The sequence below is a fragment of the Bison bison genome, unplaced genomic scaffold, assembly GCF_000754665.1.
Source record: "Bison bison bison isolate TAMUID 2011002044 unplaced genomic scaffold, Bison_UMD1.0 scf7180017864097, whole genome shotgun sequence".
Taxonomy (NCBI): Eukaryota; Metazoa; Chordata; class Mammalia; order Artiodactyla; family Bovidae; genus Bison; species Bison bison.
Genome location: NW_011494669.1, coordinates 787,580 through 809,122, shown reverse-complemented (window position 1 = coordinate 809,122; position 21,543 = coordinate 787,580). Strand labels below are relative to the sequence as shown.

The following is a 21,543-nucleotide window of genomic DNA, read 5'->3' as shown; positions in this document are numbered from 1 at the left end:
CTCCAGTACTTTGGCCACCTCATGCAAAGAGCTGACTCATTGGAAAAGACTCTGATGCTGGGAGGGATTGGGGGCAAGAGGAGAAGGGGACGACAGAGGATGAGATGGCTGGATGGTATCACTGACTCGATGGACGTGAGTCTGAGTGAACTCCGGGAGTTGGTGATGGACAGGGAGGCCTGGCGTGCTGCGATTCATGGGGTCACAAAGAGCCGGACACAACTGAGCGACTGATCTGATCTAATCTGATCTGATACTTGCTCCCCCAAGATAGTGATCTTTATAGTCCGAAGGATGTGGATTTAAATCATGGCATGACAATTCTAAATCTGTTTCCTTTTCTGTGAAATGAATTGGTATAATGTATATCTAGTGTTTGGCATAGCCTTGGCATACAGTAGATAATTAATGAAATATAGCCATGGTTACTATTGTTATTAATTGTAGCAGTGTTTTTCCCCTCAGCGGGCATTGATAGGGAAGTCTAGCAGTACCAGAAGGGAGGGAGTCCCATTACGTGAGACAGAAAGTGAAGCCCAGGAAGCTGTAGAAGATGAACTTCACACTCTACTTATCTGAATGGATCCAGTTTGTGACTTCTCTTCCCCCTCATTCGTGTGGAAAATCCTGATTATGTGAGCATGATTTTGCTTTTGGAACAGGTGCTGATATCTGCTTCAGACAGCGTGTGACTCAGATCAATTTGAGAGACAACAAGTGGGAAGTCTCCAGGGAAACGGGCTCCTCTGAGCAGTTTGATATCGTTGTCCTCACAATGCCTGCTCCTCAGATTCTGCAGCTTCGAGGTGACATCACCAACTGTGAGTCTCAGCCCGCGCTGTTTACCTCAGGGGCTGGGCTTTCTCTGATCTGAGTGAATTCAGCTTAAGTGTCTTAGCAAAGGGTAGATATGGGTTCTACTGATTTGCATGTTCTAAAAACAGATACTACGGCCTGGTTCATGATACTAGTCTAGGTCAAACTGCAATCCAGATTTTTTTTTTTTTAAATTAAGAATTGAGTATTCCTCTTTTTGTTCTTGCCTTTAAGAAGTAAATATTTTTGAGGGAGATGTAGTAGTTTGACCCAAAAGAAGAACAGTCTCTTTGTGGCCATTCTGGAAAAAAAGATTTTTATGATGTAAACATTCATTATGTGACAAACATGGTAAACTTTATCTTGACTTGTTGCTGAGTGTGAGTCTCAGGTTCTTCCCTGACTGAAATTTGTTGGACTCACCCTTTACCTGACTGCTCCCACCTCTTTTCATAAAAAACAGCTTTGAGACTAATTCACATACTATACAACCCATCTACCTGAAGTGTGTATTTCAATGGTATTTATTTCAGATATCCAATGACATGAAACCATTCCCACAGTCAATAGCTCTCACTTCCATCCCTCCATCTTCCATCCCTGCCCCCAGCTCTAAGCAGCCAATAAGCTAGTTTCTGTCTCTACAGAGTTCCCTGTTACCTGGATTCTCAAGAAAAGCTTTTCTGTAGCTCTGCTTTGCGTCTACTTGTGCCAGGTTTAACTGATTATTCCCCTGACCGTCGTGTTTTGAGTGAACGTGACACGTCAAAGTCATTGCTTTCTGGTTGATACTTCATATTGCCTTGAATTCCATGAGTTGGAACAAAACAGAATCTGGTGACGGTGGCAAGACCGCAAGGATGTGACATGCCTGTCACTTTTGACTTTGTTGCGTGACTGAAGGTGACATTGGGTTTGGTTGAGAAATGGCCTTTTGTCACCATTAGAAAGAAACCTGGCAATAAGTATGGTTTCTAGATCTTCGATTTAGAACTGTAATAGAGCTTGTTCTCTGAGTAAGAATGGAGCTGGATATTTCATCTTGAAAGCAGCTTGAGTATCAATTCTACCATGCAGTAACAATATATAGCTTCTTTTCCAGTACAGTGTGAGACAGGAATAGAAAAAGGATTGGAATATTTATTATATGGCCATAGGCAAGCTAGAAAATGAACGTCAAAGATCTCTTTCATGCATCTGTATCTAGTGTGCTGCCAAAGTCACTTTAAAGTAGGATAATTTATTATCATGGATTCTGTAAAAATTGAATTGATTTTGAGACAGTGTTAAATAACATACTGTAACTTTTAACTAAAACATGGTTATTGGTCAATGTATTTGGTTGTATTATAAATTGCATATTCCAGGTTTTAAAGCAACATAGCTTTGTATGTGATGAGAGACCCTTCAGTGTTGCATTTTAAAAATATTTCTCAATATTTGTATTAAATGACATACAAAATATCACACCATGACATAGACTGAGTCCTAAGGTGTTCAAGGGCCTGCTAATCAATAATTTTATTTAGATCATCTATAGTCTTACTTTTTGAGTGGCTGAACTGTGTTGGGCTTAGAGAGATAACTTAATTCTACTATTACTGTATTGCTGGTTTCCTGGGGTTTGGAGAGGTGAATTTTGCTTTATGAATTTTTGATACTATATTATTTGATTCATAATATGTCTCCATTAAAATTATACCCTTTAACTTAAATTCTTTCTTTAGTGTCATTTTTTATTTTATTTTGCTTTCACATCAACCTTTACTGATAAGTAAGATGTTCGTTCTTTTATTTTCATTTGTCTGGTACATCCTTTTTACTTTAGCCTTTTGGAGATATTTTAGAAGTACTTTTTTATTTGTTTATTTTTGAGTCCAGTAATTTCATAAAGATATATCTTATTGTTAATAGCTTTGTGTCAGTTTTTCACAGATTGTGTTATTCTGTTTTTTATTTGAAGATTCAGCTTTTCCCTTATTTTCAGTTCAGTTTCCTTTTAATACTTAAATGACAATTTATCTTTGTTCTATTTATTCCGATCCCAGAGTATCTTAAAAAATTCAGTACACAAATATCTGCTGTTTGTCTCAACTCAGTTTCAACTTTGGTCTTTCTGTTATTTTTTACTTTCTATTTCTAGCCTTCCTCTATGTCATCCATGTTGCTTCCAAATGTATTCCTTCTGCTCCCTTCCTTGAGATATTGTTTCAAAGAGGTCATAGATCTCTTCACTGTTTTTAGGTCATTCATTGCCTGAGTATTTGTTGAACTAATCTGCTTCCTAGGAAAATATTTTCTAATATGTCTTTTCCTCAGCTTATTTGTTAGTGTCTGTTATGTTCTATCAGAGATTGTCTTCCTTTCCTCTGCATAGGTTCCTGCCTAATAATTATTCATCTTTAAATAGAGCCATGTCTGTCAGTTTGTGAAACAAAGTGTTGTCACAGAAGACCAGACATTTCAGTTAAAGTATGTTCCATAAATTTTGTAAATATCTATCTGTGAACTATTAGATACTAGTGATCATTTTATTTACTAACATGGGAAGATTTTTAAATATTTTTAAGTTAAAAAGGATAAAAAGATGCATTGCTTTTTCTTCTGTATCTACCGAAAATAGTTTAATAGCATTGTTACTACTTTGAGATGATTTTCTTTATTATAATTTTTTGAACGGTCATAACTTTGAAAATAAAGGTAGTTTACTCTTACTATAAAAAATGTAATGTTTACACCATTTTAAAAGTGTATCTTGCTGAAAAGGAAAATAGATCTTTTTTTTCCTTTTCTTTTTTAGTGGTAGGATACATAGGCTCTTTAGGGGTTTTCCAGGTGGCTCAGTGGTAAAGATCTGCCTGCCAGTGTAGGAGATGCCAGAGAATCGAGTTCAGTCACTGGGTTGGCAAGAATCCCTGGAGGAGGAAATGGCCACTCACTCCAGTATTCTTGCCTTAAAAATCCCATGGACAGAGGAACCTGGTGGGCTACAGTCTATGGGGTCCCACAATCTCTGGGGCCCCAAAGATTTGGATGTGATAAGAGAGAACATATAGGGCTCTTTGTGATGAAAAAGTTTACAAATGATTGACTTAGTACTTTTGACTGAGGGCAAGGATCTTTGGGGTGTTGTTCCAGCTCAGTTCAGAATTGGCCTTCATGCAAATAATTCTGTGTTTACTTCATTGTTATGAAATAACCCACTCTAGCAGTAAAGGTTAAAAACAGAATGTCCTAACATGACCCATGAATACCTGTGGGTCTAAAACAAAGGGATTAAAAATATGTGATTTCTCTTTATGTTATAAATCTCAATAAGGACCTCAGTATGAGAAATTAGTGTCATCTCTCTGTTTTTGGAGAACCTTAAACAGTGTTGCTTGCTTGTTCAGTCAATTCAGTCAGTCTGTCAGTCGTGTTTGACTCCTTGTGACTCCATGGACTGCAGCATGGCAGGCCTCCATGTCCATCACCAACCCCCGGAGTTTACTCAAGCTCAGGTCCGTTGAGTCGGTGATGCTAACCAACCATCTCATCCTCTGTCATCCCTTTCTCCTCCCGCCTTCAATCTTTCCCAGCATCAGGGTCTTTTCCAATGATTAGTCATCTTCAATTTCTATGAAAGACCTCCATTTACAAAGCTATCTATTGCCATCTAGTGGATACCGTATATATTGCAGTTTCCCCCCAAATTTTTTAACTCCAGAGAACTGGGGGCTTCCCTGATGGCTCAGAGGGTAAAGAATCCGCCAGCAAAGCAGGAGACACAAGTTCCATCCCTGGGTCGAGAACTATGAATAAGACTGAAATACAGGCTGTATATAAAATTATCTGTAATATAATTCACAAAACTCCATTTACGCCCATGACAATTAACTAATTTACCCAAAAGTTTATAGCAGTTAGTGACAGAACTAGAGCTGTGCTACAGGTCGCACATTCGTGCAGACTACCAGCAGCCCTGTGTCTCTGGATTCCTTTGTTCTTGTCTTCTCATTCTCTCTGTCCCTCTTTCTCAATCATGTCTACTCGTAGAATCAATATAGAACCATCTCTAACCTGAAAGACTTCCCTTTGGATTGCAGCATGGTCTGGGTTTTCCCTTATCTACTTTTCCCTTCCCCTATTTTCCTTTTTACAGGAGAAACAGAGCTAGTGTTTTTGGCAGTTGATTATTACATTCTCCCAGTTGGGAGAATAATGAAGCGTTATGCACGATACGGTGAATGTCTTGTGATTCATGATTTGCCCTCTGGTTGTGGAATGGCAACCCACGCGAGTATTCTTGCCTGGAGGATTCCATGGACAGAGGGGCCTGGTGGGCTACAGTCCATAGAGTCCCATAGAGTCGGACACAGCTGAGCGACTAACACTTTCACTTTCACTTTATAACTGTGCTACTCTCTCTATATTAATATTATGAGATTAACTCACGTGATCCTCACAACGATTCTAAAGACTATTATTTCCATTTCTGGTGGTGATGGTGAGATGTGAGCCTTAGTAGTATGCTTTCAGGGCCCATACACATAACCACATTTAGACACAGTGTCTTAGACCTTGCTATTACTGATTGTTTCCTGTACTTGTGAATTCCCACAGTGTCCTGCTCATTCTTGTTCACCATGTTTTCCAAACTTTCTTTAATGAACACTGTGAGTTAAAAAAAAAAAAAACAAACACACTTAAGGGGCTGACAAAGGTCTGTATAGTCAAAGTGTGGTTGTTTACGGCCGTGAGAGTTGGACCATAAAGAAGGCTGAGTGCCAAAGAATTGATGCTTTTGAATTGTGGTGCCAGAGAAAACTCTTGAGAGTCCCTTGGACAGCAAGGAGATCAAAGCAGTTAATCCCGGATGAAATCAACCCTGAATATTCATTAGAAGGAATGATGCCAAAGCTAAAGGCCCGATACTTTGGTCACCTAATGCAAAGAGCCAACTCACTGAAAAAAGATCCTGATGCTGGGAGAGATCGAAGGCAAAAAGAGAATTGGGTGGCAGAATATGAGATGGTTAGACGGCATCATTGTCTCAATGGACATGAGTCAGAGCAGATTCCAGGAGCTAGTGAAGGACAGAGGAGCCCATGGCGTCTCATAGAGTTGGACACAACTTAGCGACTGAACCACGACAACAAGAGGCACCTTTGGGAAGATTCTGATTCTTACTCTTTGGATCGAGCCCAGGAATCTGTATCTTTAACAGATACCCTAATGGGAGTTTTTTCCTCCAGTTAGGCCTGTTTGGCACAGTCTGCCCTATCATAGTACTCATCAGATTTTATTGTGATCCTTATTTTTTCAGTAAGTGTCTTCCCCACTAAGCCATAAAATTCAGAGAAAACGGCTCCTATAGGCCACTCCATCCCCACCCAGCATCAAATACCATTTTGCATACAGACCCACCGTGTGCTGTGTTCAGTCATGTTTGACTCTTTGAGACCCCACGGACTGTAGCCCACCAGGCTCCTCTATCCATGGGACTTTACAGGTAAGAATACTAGAGTGGATTGCCTTTTTCTCCTCCAGGGGATCTTCCTGACCCAGGGATCAAACCCGTGTCTCCTACATCTCCATGTAGACCCACACATCATAGTTATTGTTCAGTCAGTATCTGCCAAATGAATGTCTTTTTTATTTCCAACTTGATTATAAGCTCCTAGAAGTCAGTGAATCATTGAGTCTACTGGTCCTGGCTTGGGCCCTGGTTAATGATACTGGGATAAAAGCATGAGTGTCAATAGATCATGAAATTTTAGGATTAGGAGGAACTTTGAGGCTAATTGCTTCTTTTACCCTTATGAGCAATTTAAGACATCATCAGTCCTGTATAAGTTCATATAATGTATTAGGGGCTGGACAGGAGAAAGTATGGTCAAGAAAAAAGGAGACACCTTTCAAATATCATTGTCTTGATTTCATGTTTCCTACACATTTAAAGGGGGCTTCCCTAGTGGCTCAGGTGTAAAGAATCCACCTACAGTGCAGGAGATGCAGGTTCAATCCCTGGGTCAGGAAGATCCCCTAGAAGAAGGTACAGTAACCCACTCCAGTATTGTTACCTAGAGAATCTCATGGACAGAGAAGCCTGGAGGGCTACAGTCCACAGGCTTGCAGAGTCAGACACATCTGAAGCGACTGAGCACACACATTTCAATAGAGCTCTTCATCAGTTGTAATGGAACATCTGAATACACATCCTGATTTTCCTGCCACAGTTGTTTCATTCTCTTGCTAGAAAAGTGGCAGAGGCAGTGGAAAAGAGTGAGATAAACCTTGTAAAAATGAAGCAGATGGGATGTGCTAAGTGATTTTAAGGAATGCTACTGCTGCTGCTGCTGCTGCTAAGTCACTTCAGTCGTGTCTGACTCTGTGTGACCCCATAGACTGCAGCCCACCAGGCTCCCACGTCCCTGGGATTCTCCAGGCAAGAACACTGGAGTGGGTTGCCATTTCCTTCTTCAATGCATGAAAGTGAAAAGTGAAAGTGAAGTCGCTCAGTCGTGCCCAACTCTTAGCGACCACATGGACTGCAGCCTACCAGGCTCCTCCATCCATGGAATTTTCCAGGCAAGAGTACTGGAGTGGGGTGCCATTGCCTTCTCTGTTTTGAGGAATGAAGAACATGAAAAGTTTCTTTTCTCTGCACCAGACCTCCCCCTCTATGGGGCTCCTTAGGTCTTCTCCCACATGCTTAGATGAGAGGAATGAGTATTTCTAAGGGTCTCAATGAATATGCGTCCTTTATAGTTTGGTCCTTAAAAAACACTGATAAATTTTTCTTAGGAAAAGAAAGGAAAGAAGGGAGAAAGGAAAAGAGGATGGAAGGATGGAAAAAAGAAAGAGAGATAGAGACACAGAGAGATCTAGGGAGAGAGGAGACGGACTGGGTGAGAGCAGAAGTGAGGGGCTATGTTGAGTTGAGCACGTGGCAACAGATCAGAAGAGTCGCCAGGAGGAGAGAGGAGAGAGGAAAGGGGAGTCATCGAGCTAGCCTCCTGTGGGGATCTTGGTCTCCTCTGGGTCTTGGGATGAAGCATGCATTCTTCACCTGTGCTTTGTTCACAGAGCTCCCGATTTGACACATCCTCTGTGTTCTCTCTCCTTCAGGATCCATCCAGCTCAGCCTCTGTCCTTCAGAGCTTCCAGGGGGAAGCTGGAATGAAATGAAATCTGTTTCACAGAAAGTGTGCTTCACAGAAAGTATTCTGTGCTTCGCAGAAAGTGTTCTGGTCACTTGGTGTTTACTTATTTAGCATTGGCTACTCTATGGAGGGAGTTAAGAGACAGAGCCGGAATTTGTAACCCAGCGCTGCCTCTTAATGTCTGGGAGATATGGGGCAAGTTGCTTAACTTCTCTGAGCTTTGGTTTCCATCTTTATAAAATGAGGATAAGTAACATTATCTAGCCACATAAGATTTAGTGAAGATTACATGAGATAGCCTGAGTAGAGGACTTAGAAGTATGCTGAGCACACAGTAAGAACTTGTTAGTATTGATATTAATACTGCCAGTAACTTTTTAGTGTTTACGACTTCTTTACCCTTAATGAAAAGTTCTGAGATGTCTGTTTAAAGGGTTGTATGCTTAGTGTTGGGGTTTAAACAATGGTGACTATTTTACTTTCAGGGTTTTACAAATAGAACACGTCACAGACATATTCACTGTTGTGAAAGAACATGACAATTGCCTTGAAAACTCTACATTAATTAACTTTTGATTAATGAGTTGATCACTTTTGTAAGAGGAATAAGAGCTTTTTCACAAGTCAGCAGGGACATTTTTATGAAAGGCACCTCTTTCAGAGGGAGGTACAATCTCACTCCTCTGCTACATCTCTTTACCTCACATCCCAAACCTGTACTAGAGTCAATGAATAAACACCTTGTCATAACATCTGCACCCACCCATGTGACCTCCGTATACACTGTTCATAGGATCACCCCTACCTCTGAGGAGGCACCATGATGGGAATATTTCTTAAGTGTCCTCATGTTCCTGACATTTTTTCTAAATGCTAACTCACGTAAATTTAGAAGATGCAAAGCCCACTGGCCAGGTGTTCTCATTAGGCTGAATGTGAGCACAAAAATAACAGATGAGCTTTACATCTGATAAGTGTGAAGTTCTGTTTTAAGGGAAACCAATAGGAAAGCATTTTTATAAGGTGGTGTGGTCTGAGTTCTTGGTTATGAATAAGCAAATGATGGTGGTACAAATCATCTCTGTAGACAAGTCAGATTCATTATTATCACTCAAATGTGTGCCTACAAAAAGACAGCCAGAAATCTCTTAGTAAGGATTTTGGATATCAATAAAAAGCATATTGGAAACACAATGAGAAACATTAATTTGCCCTTCTGTAAAACAATGGTGTATTTGTATCCAGAATATCCTGTGATCATCTTGAGTTAGAATTTGCAACACTAGGGAGCAAAGGATCATTCATTCCTTCATTTCTCTAAATATACAAATTATCTGCTTAGACCATCTTTCTGTCCACCTGATAGCAAACCCAACCTCAGTCGTCATTAGAGCTGCTTCCCTTCCCTTTGGGATCCCACAGGAATCCCAGGCTTCTATAATGCCAGAAAACAGAGGAGGCATGGGACCTAAGTCCATAAGGTTGTCATTGTTACTGCCCCGTCATCTCTGCTGTGTGGAACTGGGCCAGCCCTGGTCCTCTGACATGGGTTAGATGCGATGCCTTGTGTGAACTCAAGGATGCCTTTCAAGGGATAACACTGCACTGACACCGAGAGCTTTCCATTGTTCTACATGCTGAGAGACATACTTCATAGGCATTGTGCAGTAAGATCCCAGCTGGCCGGGCACACAAGTGAGAGCTAGGTCTCCACCTGGACAGGAATCCCCGCAAACCCCTGTCCCTTAAGCATTTTATCTCCACCACCTCCCCCTCCCATTTTCAGGAATCTGCCAACTTAATCCAGTTTAAGACTCTGCAAAAGAAAGACACTTTGCTTTTGGCTCTTTGTGTGTGTGTGTGTGTGTGTGTGTGTCCATCCCAACCTTTAGAAACACAACATTGAGAGTCTTTTTCCTAGACTGGAAGGTGGAGAAAAGTGAGTTTATTTTTCCTAAATAACATATTTTGGTGAGTTCTTTAATTTCTAGTTGCTGAATTATAGCAAAAATGTGGTAAAGCTTCAGGTCTCAAGAAGGCAAACTATAATAACCAAAGGATCACATGCATATATGAATATAATCCAAGAGAAATGAAAAATTGTTTATCTAGAAATATAATACTCCACACTTGTACAATGGAGATTTACAGTAGTGATGAAGATGCATGTATACATGTACATATATATTCACTTATAAATTAGGAGAACCTGAAACTGTTATTAAAATTCTAGAATATAGCCACTGAAGGAAGAGCAGAAACCTTTAAGCCTTAAGGTACATAGTTTTACACTAAGGAGATGCCACTCTACTTCAATGTACAGAAGTTTTCAATACAATAAAATATTATTTATTTGACTACATCTAAAAAATGCTTCCCAGGTGGAGCTAGTGGTAAAGAACCCACCTGCCAATGCAGATGTAAGAGACCGGAGTTGATCCTTGGATTGGGAAGATCCCCTGGAGAAGGAAGTGGCAGCCCATTCCAGTATTCTTGCCTGGAGAATCCCATGGACAGAGGAGCCTGGAAGGCTACAGTCCATGGGATTGCAAAGAGTTAAACATGATTGAAGTGACTTGGCACACATGCATGTACCATACAGTACAAAAAACACTTACTCAAAACACTTGTTCATCTGAAGTGTAATCATTTAAAAGTTTCAGTAAATTCACAGATGGTAGGTTTTTAATGAACTATTAAAAATCCCGATGTTATGGTTTTTACTTTCTAAAGATGTACTAGTAAATAACCACCTTCTCAGTACTTACCCGAGTACCACCCCTCCTCTTTTCTCCCACTTGTACTCTAGCAGCAGAACAGAGCTCCTCAGGCTGTCCCCGCACTGTGTTCCTTTCCAGTCTCTGATTTCAGATATTCTACCACCAATTTTCACCTTAGCGCTTATATTTAAGTTACATAAAATTGTTCAGAATCTTTCTTTTTTTGATATTATATACTTTTTAAATTTGAATTTTATTTTATAATTGATATACTTTATTGATGAAAGTTTTGAAAGTAAAAAGAAAATAAAACCAGTCATAATTCCAGCCACATAGATATTAACCCATCTAGCTGAGAGTTTCTAAATCTAACATGAAAAGTCTATTTCTTTTGATAAGAGAATTCAACCCTTTTACATTTAATGAAATAACAATTATATTGTATTTATCCTTAACATTGATGTCTATTTTTTATTTTATTTTTTCCCCCACTTTTTCCCTTTTTCTTACTGGCCAACTCTATCAAATATTTTTATTCCTTTCCTCACATTGTTCATTTATACGATCTACAGTGCTTTGTCATTCCATTATTGGTTATCTTCTTACCTCTTGCAAACACATTTAAATTTAAACATATTTCATCTCCCTCCTATTCCCCTGTACTTCATTCCACAAATTTTTTTGAATGTTTGTTATATTACATTTTGTTGGGTAAGTTAAAAAAAAATTAAGTAGTCCTGGTTCTCCTCTCCCCCAAATAATTTTTCATCACTTTAAATGACAAAGCTGATTAATAATCTTTTTTTTTTTTTTTGAGTGCAGACTTGATGGGAGTAGGAATCCTGGCCTGTTGCTCTGGAAACCAAAATGTCTTTGGAAGTTCCTTCCACTAGATCCTTCCTGTCAGGAAGGATCACTCCAGGGATGTGACCTAATCATGGACAGTCATACTCCTTCTCCTAGGATTTCAAACAGTGAATGAGGCGACAGAAGAAGAGAAAATAGGACTGGACTTGATTCATTTCTTTTTTTTTTTTCCACATCAAAAAAAAAAAAAAAGAATGGGGACACATAAAATAGAAGACTGGGTGAACTTATTTGAAAAAATGTTTTCTAAAAGATACACACACACACACTTGTAGAGGTAAATAGGAGGGCAGAATCAGATGCAGTGAAATCTCAGTAATGTTGGGTCTTAGATTAAGATTAAGATTAATAATCTTATAAAAATGAAACAATCCAAAGTTGAACTAATAATTCATTTCCTGTTCTGTCTTCCTTTTCTGCTCCCTGGAGGTATAATAATTAACGTTAACAGCTTAGTGAGTGCCCTTCTACACCTTGCTCCAGGCATATGGTACCTTCTAAATGTATTGTCTTGAAATTTGCATTTTAAATTAACATTCCTTTTAGATAAATACATCTGATTTATTTCTGTTTAACAGTTGCATGATTTTCTGTAGTTTGGGAGTACTAGAATTTCGATTGTTACCTCTTATTGTTTATTGATAGCATTCACCTGGTTTCCAGTTTTTTCCTTTTTATTCCCATTTATTGCTAAACTGGGTAATAAAGGATCAACACTGGCATTTTGACATCTGTATGTTTTAATACCTATAGCTATATTACTTTCCCAAAATTTCGTAATGGTTCTCATTCTCAGTGTTTGACAATGCCTATACACTCATTAGCACTGAATATTTTACATTTTTTATTAATCTTTTAAGATTTCTGCCAAAATGATAAATGAAAACAGGAACTTTATTCTTGCCTTAATTTATATTTCCCTTGACTTAAAGTAAGATTGAGCCTCACGGCATAAGTTTATTGGTCACTTAGATTTCCTCTTTTGTAAATGTCCTCGTCATCTATTATGCTTTCTTTTCTAGTGGGCTGTTCTTTTAGGAGCATTTCATATATGAGACATTAAAGGATTTCATAGGGAAGAGATATTACAAATATTTTCTACATTATTATTTACATTTTGCTTTTGTCATTTATCTTAATAATTTGTTAAGATTTTTATTTAGTTAAGTATGTCTGTCTTTTCTTTCATAGATGTTCCATTTTCTGACTTGCTAAGGACTACTTTTCTTACTCTAAAGTCATTAAAAATGTTATAAATTATATTTTAATTTTTGTTTTTTTTGTGGAAAATACATTCATTTTATTTTTACTTTTTAACTTTACAATATTGTATTGGTTTTGCCATATATCAAAATGAATCCGCCACAGGTATACATGTGTTCCCCATCCTGAACCCTCCTCCCTCCTCCCTCCCCATACCATCCCTCTGGGTCGTCCCAGTGCACCAGCCCCAAGCATCCAGTATCATGCATCGAACCTGGACTGGCGACTTGTTTCATATATGATATTATACATGTTACAATGCCATTCTCCCAAATCATCCCACCCTCTCCCTCTCCCACAGAGTCCAAAAGACTGTTGTATATTTTAATAATTTTAATTCTTATGCTTTACATTTTAATCTTTATCTGTAACATGTGTTTTATAAGATATAAGAAACAAATCTAGTTTTGTGGGCATTTCTTCCTGCCCTGGTGGTACCAATTTTATCAGCACCATTTATTTAGTATGGGTTTTTTACTCTCACTAAATCAAAATTCCACATTTATCACATGTTCAGTTCCATACATGCTTGCCTCTCCTTCTGGATACCTATTCTGTTCCATTTATTTATTCCTTTGCCAATACCATCATTATTTTCTTTATAGTCACTTTGTGGTTGTAACTCATTTTTAAGGAGTCTAAACTATATGGGTGCAAAAATAGGGAAGTTTTATTTTTTCCTGGAACTGCCCTCACATTTTCCTACTTGAACTCCATGTCTTTCTAGAGGTTGAGTGCCTTAATGACATCTTGGTCATGTGCTCCAACTTTCTAGTCACTTTTGTCTGTTGAATATTTGGTTTTTAAGACTCAGCTGTGCTTATTTTTGAACTTCAGTCTTGATTCAGAATCATTCTTTCTATGCCTAGTGCCAAGTAGGCCTGTCTGTGGTACCAGGGGCTTGTGGCAGGGTGAACTGTGGGGTCTATTTTATATCAACACACATACCCTTTCAGTTTCTTTTTGAATATCTATGCCTTCCTCCCTTTAGACTCAGTGTTCTCCGGGAAACACTGATTGCTCCCATGACTGACTGGCAGCTTGGTGGTGGTAAGAAGATGGTCTAGGTTTCCCTGTACTTCATTCCTGTTGTCTGATGGTTGGTGATGGGTCCACACAGACAGTGCGTAATATGTTTTCTTGGTCCAGTGGGCAGATTTCAACTTCACGCTGAACATTTCTGGGGCTGTTAACAGCCCCCCTTCTCTAACCCAGAAGCAGCAGTGTCTCTCCCAGGAGCCGCATCAGCAAAGTTTTGTCCTAGCAAGTTCTTCAGTTCAGGAAGTACCTAGTTAGAAAAGGTCCTGGCTACCCCTTTGGGGAGTTCCCTACCCAGAGTTTGTTTCTGAATTATTCTCTTGGGGCCTCTTGGAAGGGGAATTACCCTCTCCCTGCAGGATCTGGGGAAAAAGCTTCTCTCCAGGAATGTGACATTCTTCATAAAGCTGAGCTTACATATCCCCTTGAGTCTTCTTCCTGTACTGTCTGGGCAGTGGGGCTCAGAGCAGTAAGGCCTGGTCTTATTGATAATTTCTCATACCCCTCAGAGCAGTTGGCCAGGTCCATCTCCAGTGGCTTTTTTAATTGCTTTTTATCCCCAATTTTATAGAGAGCCAGGGTAAAGGGGCAAAAATACTATTGCAGTTTTAATGTCTGAAAGGCAAGAAGTTCCTTACTGTGTTTTTATTGTTGTTGTTTAGTCACTAAGTTGTGTCTGACTCTTTGTGACCCCATGGGCTGTAGCCTGTTAGGCTCTTCTGTCCATGGGATTTTTCAGGCAGGAATACCAGAGTGGGTAGCCATTTCCTTCTCCAAGGGATGTTCCCAGTCCAGGGATTGAACCCATGTCTCCTGCATTGGCAGGTGAATTCTTTACCACTGAGCCATCTGGGAAGCCCTTATGTTTTTTTTTTTTTTTAATACACCCCAATTTAATGATAACTATGCATATGGGCTTCCCCAATGGCTCAGATGGTAAAGAATCTACCTGCTATGTGGGAGACCTGGGTTTGATCCCTGGGTCAGGAAGATGCCCTGGAGAAGGGAATAGCAATCCACTCGAGTATTCTTGACTAGAGAATTCCATGGACAGAGGAGCCTAGCAGGCTACTGTCTGTGGGGTTGCAGAGTCGGACACAACTGAGGACTGACACTTTCACTTTCACATGTATGTGCATGCTAAGTCACCTTAGTCGTGTCTGACTCTGTGACCCTATGAACTGTAGCCCACCGGGCTCCTCTGTCCATGGGATTCTCCAGGCAAGAATACTGGAATGGGTTGCTGTGTCCTCCTGCAGGGGATCTTCTCAACCTAGGGATCATATCCGCATCTCTTATGCCTCCTGCATTGGCAGGTGGGTTCTTTAACATAGCACCACCTGGGAAACCCCAGTAATAACCACGAATCCATCAAAAAAGCTTACTTAATTGACTTCCTTTTATCCCACTTTAGCCCCCTTCTCATCCTTCAAATTCAGTTCAAAACTGTTTCTACAATAATGTCTTCCTAACCCTGAAGAATTAGAGAAGGAAATAGCAACCCACCCCAGTGTTCTTGCCTGGAGAATCCCAGGGGTGGGGGATTCACCAAATATTCAAATATTGAACCAAATATTCAACAGCCCTGGTGGGCTGACGTCTATGGGGTCGCAGAGAGTCAGACACAACTGAAGTGACTTAGCAGCAGCAGCCGCAACCCCGAAGACCAGGCTATTTCTCCCATTACGTGTTATCCTCATGTGCCTCATGTTTGAACACTATCACAATTGTAGTTAATTAATGGCTTGGTCCGTTGTGCAATGTGTGTCTTTCCTGGTAGAGTGTGGGAATATAAAGTCGTAAAGATGGAAACTGGCTCTGACTCACCTGCTCCCTGTGAGTGCCTCACGCATATAGGCCCTCAGTCTCTATGTACTGAGCAGGAGAATGACACAGTCTGAAGTATATCGCAAAACACAGACAGAAGGAAAGGAGGAGAATGCTTTGAAGAGAAAACTGGTCTTAGCAAAAAGTTGAAAGTATAAGCACTTGTTTTATATGTTAGGACCTAAAAAATAGATTGGCTTAGTGTGAGCAAGGGCTTTGCAGTGGGGAATTTTGGGGAGATAAAGCTGGAGATGTGGATTTGGGGTAGAATGCAGTGAGTCTTGGGTATGAACATCTGTTGAACAAGCAACAGAGGTCCTAGTTCATCAAAAAACATAGAATCTACCTTTTAAAGAGGCTTCCCACAACCTAGATGTCCATCAGCAGATGAATGGATAAGAAAGCTGTGGTACATATACACAATGGAGTATTACTCAGCCATTAAAAAGAATACATTTGAATCAGTTCTAATGAGGTGGATGAAACTGGAGCCTATTATACAGAGTGAAGTAAGCCAGAAAGAAAAACACCAATACAGTATACTAACGCATATATATGGAATTTAGAAAGATGGTAACAATAACCCCGTATATGAGACAGCAAAAGAGACACAGATGTATAGAACAGTCTTTTGGACTCTGTGGGAGAGGGCGAGGGTGGGATGATTTGGGAGAATGGCATTGAAACATGTATAATATATGTGAAACTAATCGCCAGACCAGGTTTGATGCATGATACAGGATGCTCGGGCCTGGTGCACTGGGATGACCCAGAGGGATGGTATGGGGAGGTAGGAGGGTTCAGGATGGGGAACACATGTATACCTGTGGCGGATTCATTTTGATATTTGGCAAAACTAATACAATTATGTAAAGTTTAAAAATTAAATAAAATTAAAAAAAAAAAAAAGAGGCTTCCCAGGTGGCGCTAGTGGTAAAGAATCTGCCTGCCAATGCAGGAGATGCAAGAGATGCGTGTTTGATCCCTGGGTCAGGATGATTCCATGGAATAGGAAATGGCAACCCATTCCAGCCTTCTTGCCTGGAAAATTCCATGGGCAGAGAAGCCTGGTGGACTACACCCCATGGGGTGGCAAAGAGTCAGGCATGACTGAGCACACAGCACACACACCTTTTAAAACCTGCCTAGATACATCGAGATGGGAAACAGCTTTATCTAATTGGATTAAGAGGAATAAAACACTTGAAGACTTGGGAACATTGTTCAAAAGGCTTCTAATCTTAACATATGCACTCTCTCCTTAAACAGATGCTTAGAACTTTGGTAATAGTTCTTTTTTTTTTTTTTTGGTAATAGTTCTTAAATAGATGCTTAGTACTACAAAAATGCATAATCTCAGAACTTATTATGTATCATGAAATGTAATAATACAATACAATTCATAATGAACACCTTCAACCTCCTTCCTGGAACTTCTAGAATTTCCCATCATCCTTGTTGGAAAAATGAGAACCAATTCTTTTTACTAAAAGAAATTTAAATTCTTCATTTTTCCTTGACATTATGCTGAAAAGATTTTGATTAGAAGCACAGGAAATAAAAGTCATTTATTCATCGAATAATATGCTTCATTGCTTTCTCCAGCAGATCATCTCCATAGGAGGGGAAATAACTCAGTTTCTGAAGTCTTTAGATATTAGCTGTTCTGTTAGGCATTTCCTGCAAGCTTGTGAACTGATATCTCAGTTTTAGGGGGGAAAAAAAACAATTATTACTATTGAATTCCTTTTATTATATCTTGATCTTCACCTTTTATATCTGTCTCATCTAGTTGTCTTTATTATTATTTACAAAATAGTAAATAATGAGAGTTGGTTTCACTTAATCTTCCATTTTCTCTCTAAATGCCTGATAGGCAACCCAAGTTAATTTCTCCCTCTCTGTCACCTTTCCAAAACTCAGGAGTCAGTGGAAATGGCAGAGACTTTTATCCATCTTGGAGTTTCAAGTGGTCTGACTCTAATTGTTGTTGCTGTTTAGTCACTAAATTGTGTCTGACTCTTGCGACCCCGTGGACTGTAGTCTCCCAGGCTCCTCTGACCATGGGATTTTCCAGGCAGGAATACTGGAGTGGATTGCCATTTCCTTCTCCAGACTCTGGTACTACTTGTGCTTATTACCACTCCATGTCCTGGCAGGACAGAGGAAGTTAATACCCAATGTAGAATATTGCTCTTGTTCTTTTTTAATCATAATGTTTTAGATTCCCTGCTTTAAAATTAGTAGTTGCTTGTGGTAATATGTTCTTATTTGTGTTTAGCACAAATATCCCTCTAGGGAACAAATTATTTGTGATGAAAAAAAAAAAAAGGGGATCAGAGGATTAACTAGATGATGATGAGAACCAACATCAAACAGCATTTTGTGATTTTATTTATTATTAAGCATTTTTGGCTGTATTATATGTTTTACTCTTTATAATTACCTATAAGAAGTATTTTCATTCCTATTTTATAGAAGGGAAAAGTGAGACTCAGAGAAATTAAATTAATTTGTCTAAGGTCACATAGCTGTTGGGTAGCAAATCTGAAATCCAGATTTTCTCTAGGTTCTAATAACAACTGGGATAATATACCCTTTGACCTCTTTACCCTGCACTTATGTGTGTGATCTCCCCATGCTTGATGTAAATGCACCTATAGTGTAAATATTTGGACTCTTTTTTTCTTGTACACATGCTGTCAATAAACATATGGGGTATGGATAAATGTATGGGGTATGAACCTAGACCACAAGTTTGCTACTCTAAAGGAAGAAAAGATCCCTTCTTAATGCTGTCTTACTCTGTACTTCCTTCTAAACTTAGAACTCTATTTTTCAATCAGAGTTCTTCAATAACAGAAATGCTTTAAAAAGGAATGTCAAAACTAGAGATGGGGTGAGATGAAAGAGCGGAGAGCTATATTTTATTGAGTTGCGTCATTATCACCAACTGAGTCACCAACTGAGTAGAATTAAACTTTTCCCCATCTGAGCTGGCAAAGACATTTTAAAGACAGAAGAAATTTGAGAACTAGGATTGTTAGCTTTCTGACATTTGAATCAGTTCTAATGAGGTGGATGAAACTGGAGCCTATTATACAGAGTGAAGTAAGCCAGAAAGAAAAACACCAATACAGTATACTAACGCGTATATATGGAATTTAGAAAGATGGTAAGACAGCAAAAAAGACACTGATGTATAGAACAGTCTGTTGGACTCTGTGGGAGAGGGAGAGGGTGGGATGATTTGGGAGAATGGCATTGAAACATGTATAATATCATATAGGAAATGAGTCACCAGTCCAGGTTCGATGCATGATACTGGATGCTTGGGGCTGGTGCACTGGGATGACCCAGAGGAATGGTACGGGGAGGGAGGAGGGAGGAGGGTTCAGGATGGGGAACACGTGTATACCTGTGGTGAATGCATGTTGATATATGGCAAAACCAATACAATATTGTAAAGTTAAAAAAATAAAATAAAATTTAAAAAAATTTTTAAAAAAAGAACAACAACAAAAAAGAAAAAATCTGAAGATTCAAATAAAGTGTGCTAAACACAAATAAGAAAGTATCTCCACAATCAACTACTAATTTTAAAGCAGGGAATTTAAAACATTAAGATTAAAAAAGAGCAAGAGAGAGATTAAAAAAAAAGACCAACATTCCACACTGGATAAGCTTTTGCTAAAATTTGTTTTTCTTTTCCACCAATGTATCTCACTTAAGAAGCTTCTTACTCTGTTGTATCAGATCTATGAGACATGACTGATGAAGATCAGACATTCTTACTTATTATTCTGCTGAACCCTGTTTCCAGAGTCTGACTTTTTCTCATTCTCACTTGAATGTGTGCTCCCAGAAAAGAATTAGAATCTATAAAAGTACTTGTGTAGCTAGCACAGAGCATTTTATGTTTACCAGTGTCGCATTCTCTGTTAGTTTGAAGGAACTGTTTAAATATTGGTCTCTCCCAAAATTTCTTCCATGAAACAGACAAAGAACATCACCATATCCAAAGTAGAGTTTGCCTTCTGTTCTATGGGCTGTTAAATATTTTTCATATCTTAATGATTTTATTTACCACAGGCATATGAGATTATAAAATTAAATTCCAAGAAGAGGACTTAAAATCCAGCTTTATTTTTTTTAAAGTAGAAATTGTAATCTCTTTTATTCAGATATTGAATCTTTAATATGTAAATATTTATTGAACATCTGCTATATGCTAGATTTTGTTCTAGACACCCTGAATACAGCAGTGAACCAACAAGTAAAAGCTCCAAGGAATTTCTTTTCCAGTGAGAGGAGGCATAATATTCTATTCCAGTAGGAGGAGGAAAAATAAATATCTATGTGAGATGATAGTAAGTGCTGGGAAAGAAAATGAAGCAATATGTAAATAAAAAGTGACAAGGAGTACTTATGTGCAGATCTGTGACAAAGTGATTTTTGAGCAGCAGAGACCTCAAGGTAGGAGCCGTGAGATTATCTGGAGGGATAGTCTAACAGAAGTAGTTGCAAGCAGAAAAGCCCCAAAGAATGAGGAATTTCACAAGGGGGTTGTTGTGGCTGCCATACAGTGTACAGGGAGGGGCAGTGATAGGAGACGAGAGGAAACAGAAAGTGGGAGGCCCAGTTATGTAGGGCTTTGTAAGTTGTGGTAAAGACATTGGATTTTACTCCATATGAGATAGAAAGCCACTGAAGGAATGACATAATCTAACTTAGATTTGAAGAAGTATTTTCCTGCTGTTGTGTGAAATTTAGACTATAAGAGAGCTGGGTTGACCAGATAGACTGATGCTATGAAGATACAGGGAAGAAATGAGGGTAATTTGGATTATAGCAAGTGGTGTGTTGAAGACTGGTTGCAATCCAGATGTTCAATAATCAATCATTCTTGCATCAATTCTGTTCCTCATATAGGATCTCATATAAGAAGCAAGCCAAGCATTAGTGGTACCAAGAAAATGTTTGTAGAAAGAAGAGTGAAAGTCGCTCAGTTGTCTCTGACTCTTTGCAACCCCATGGACTATACAGTCCATGGAATTCTCCAGGCCAGAATACTGGAGTGGTAGCCTTGCCCTTCTCCAGGGGATCTTCCCAACCCAGGGATCAAACCCAGGTCTCCCACATTGCAGGTGGATTCTTCACCAGCTGAGCCACAACAGAAGCCTGAGAGCACTGGCGTGGGTAGACTATCCCTTCTCCAGCAGATCTTCCCAACCCAGGAATTGAACCGGAATCTCCTGTATTGCAGGCAGATTCTTTACCAACTGAGCTATCAGGGAAGCCCATAGAAAGAAGAAGTGATAAGCTATACCAAATGCTACCTATAGTTTCGTGTAAGAGTTAGCCTTTGGATTTAGCAATATGAAGGACATAGGTAACATTGACAGTAGTAGCTTCCATAGGTCACTGGGAATGAAAAACAGATTGGAGAATGCTCTAGAAGAAACGGGAAGAGAGAGGACATAGAGATAGTGGTGTAGAGTATTTCTCAATCTGGTTTTCATTACCACCTCCCTAAGGAGCTTTTTTAGGACAACTTTCCTAGTTGTCCTCCACCTACTCCATCCACCCTAATGGAGTTATAATATCATGGATATACTTTATATTTGTTACACATTGTGTGTGTATATATACACACACACACACACCCCAGAGAAGGCAATGGCACCCCACTCCAGTACTCTTGCCTGGAAAATCCCATGGACGGAGGAGGCTGGTGGGCTGCAGTCCATGGGGTCGCTAAGAGTCAGGCACGACTGAGCGACTTCACTTTCACTTTTCACTTTCATGCATTGGAGAAGGAAATGGCAACCCACTCCCGTGTTCTTGCCTGGAGAATCCCAGGGACG

At 39.4% G+C, this 21,543-nt stretch overlaps 1 protein-coding gene across 6 annotated transcripts in view; it reads left to right on the top strand.

Annotated features, from left to right (window-relative positions):
• The window catches only part of RNLS (renalase, FAD-dependent amine oxidase), a 278,945-nt gene that overhangs the window by 11,236 nt on the left and 246,166 nt on the right, over nt 1-21,543 (top strand). For all 6 annotated transcript variants that reach the window (XM_010838482.1, XM_010838483.1, XM_010838486.1 and 3 more), the window contains one exon: nt 663-821. In XM_010838482.1, coding sequence (XP_010836784.1) covers nt 663-821 — 159 coding nt within the window. The remainder of the gene's footprint in view (nt 1-662; nt 822-21,543) is intronic.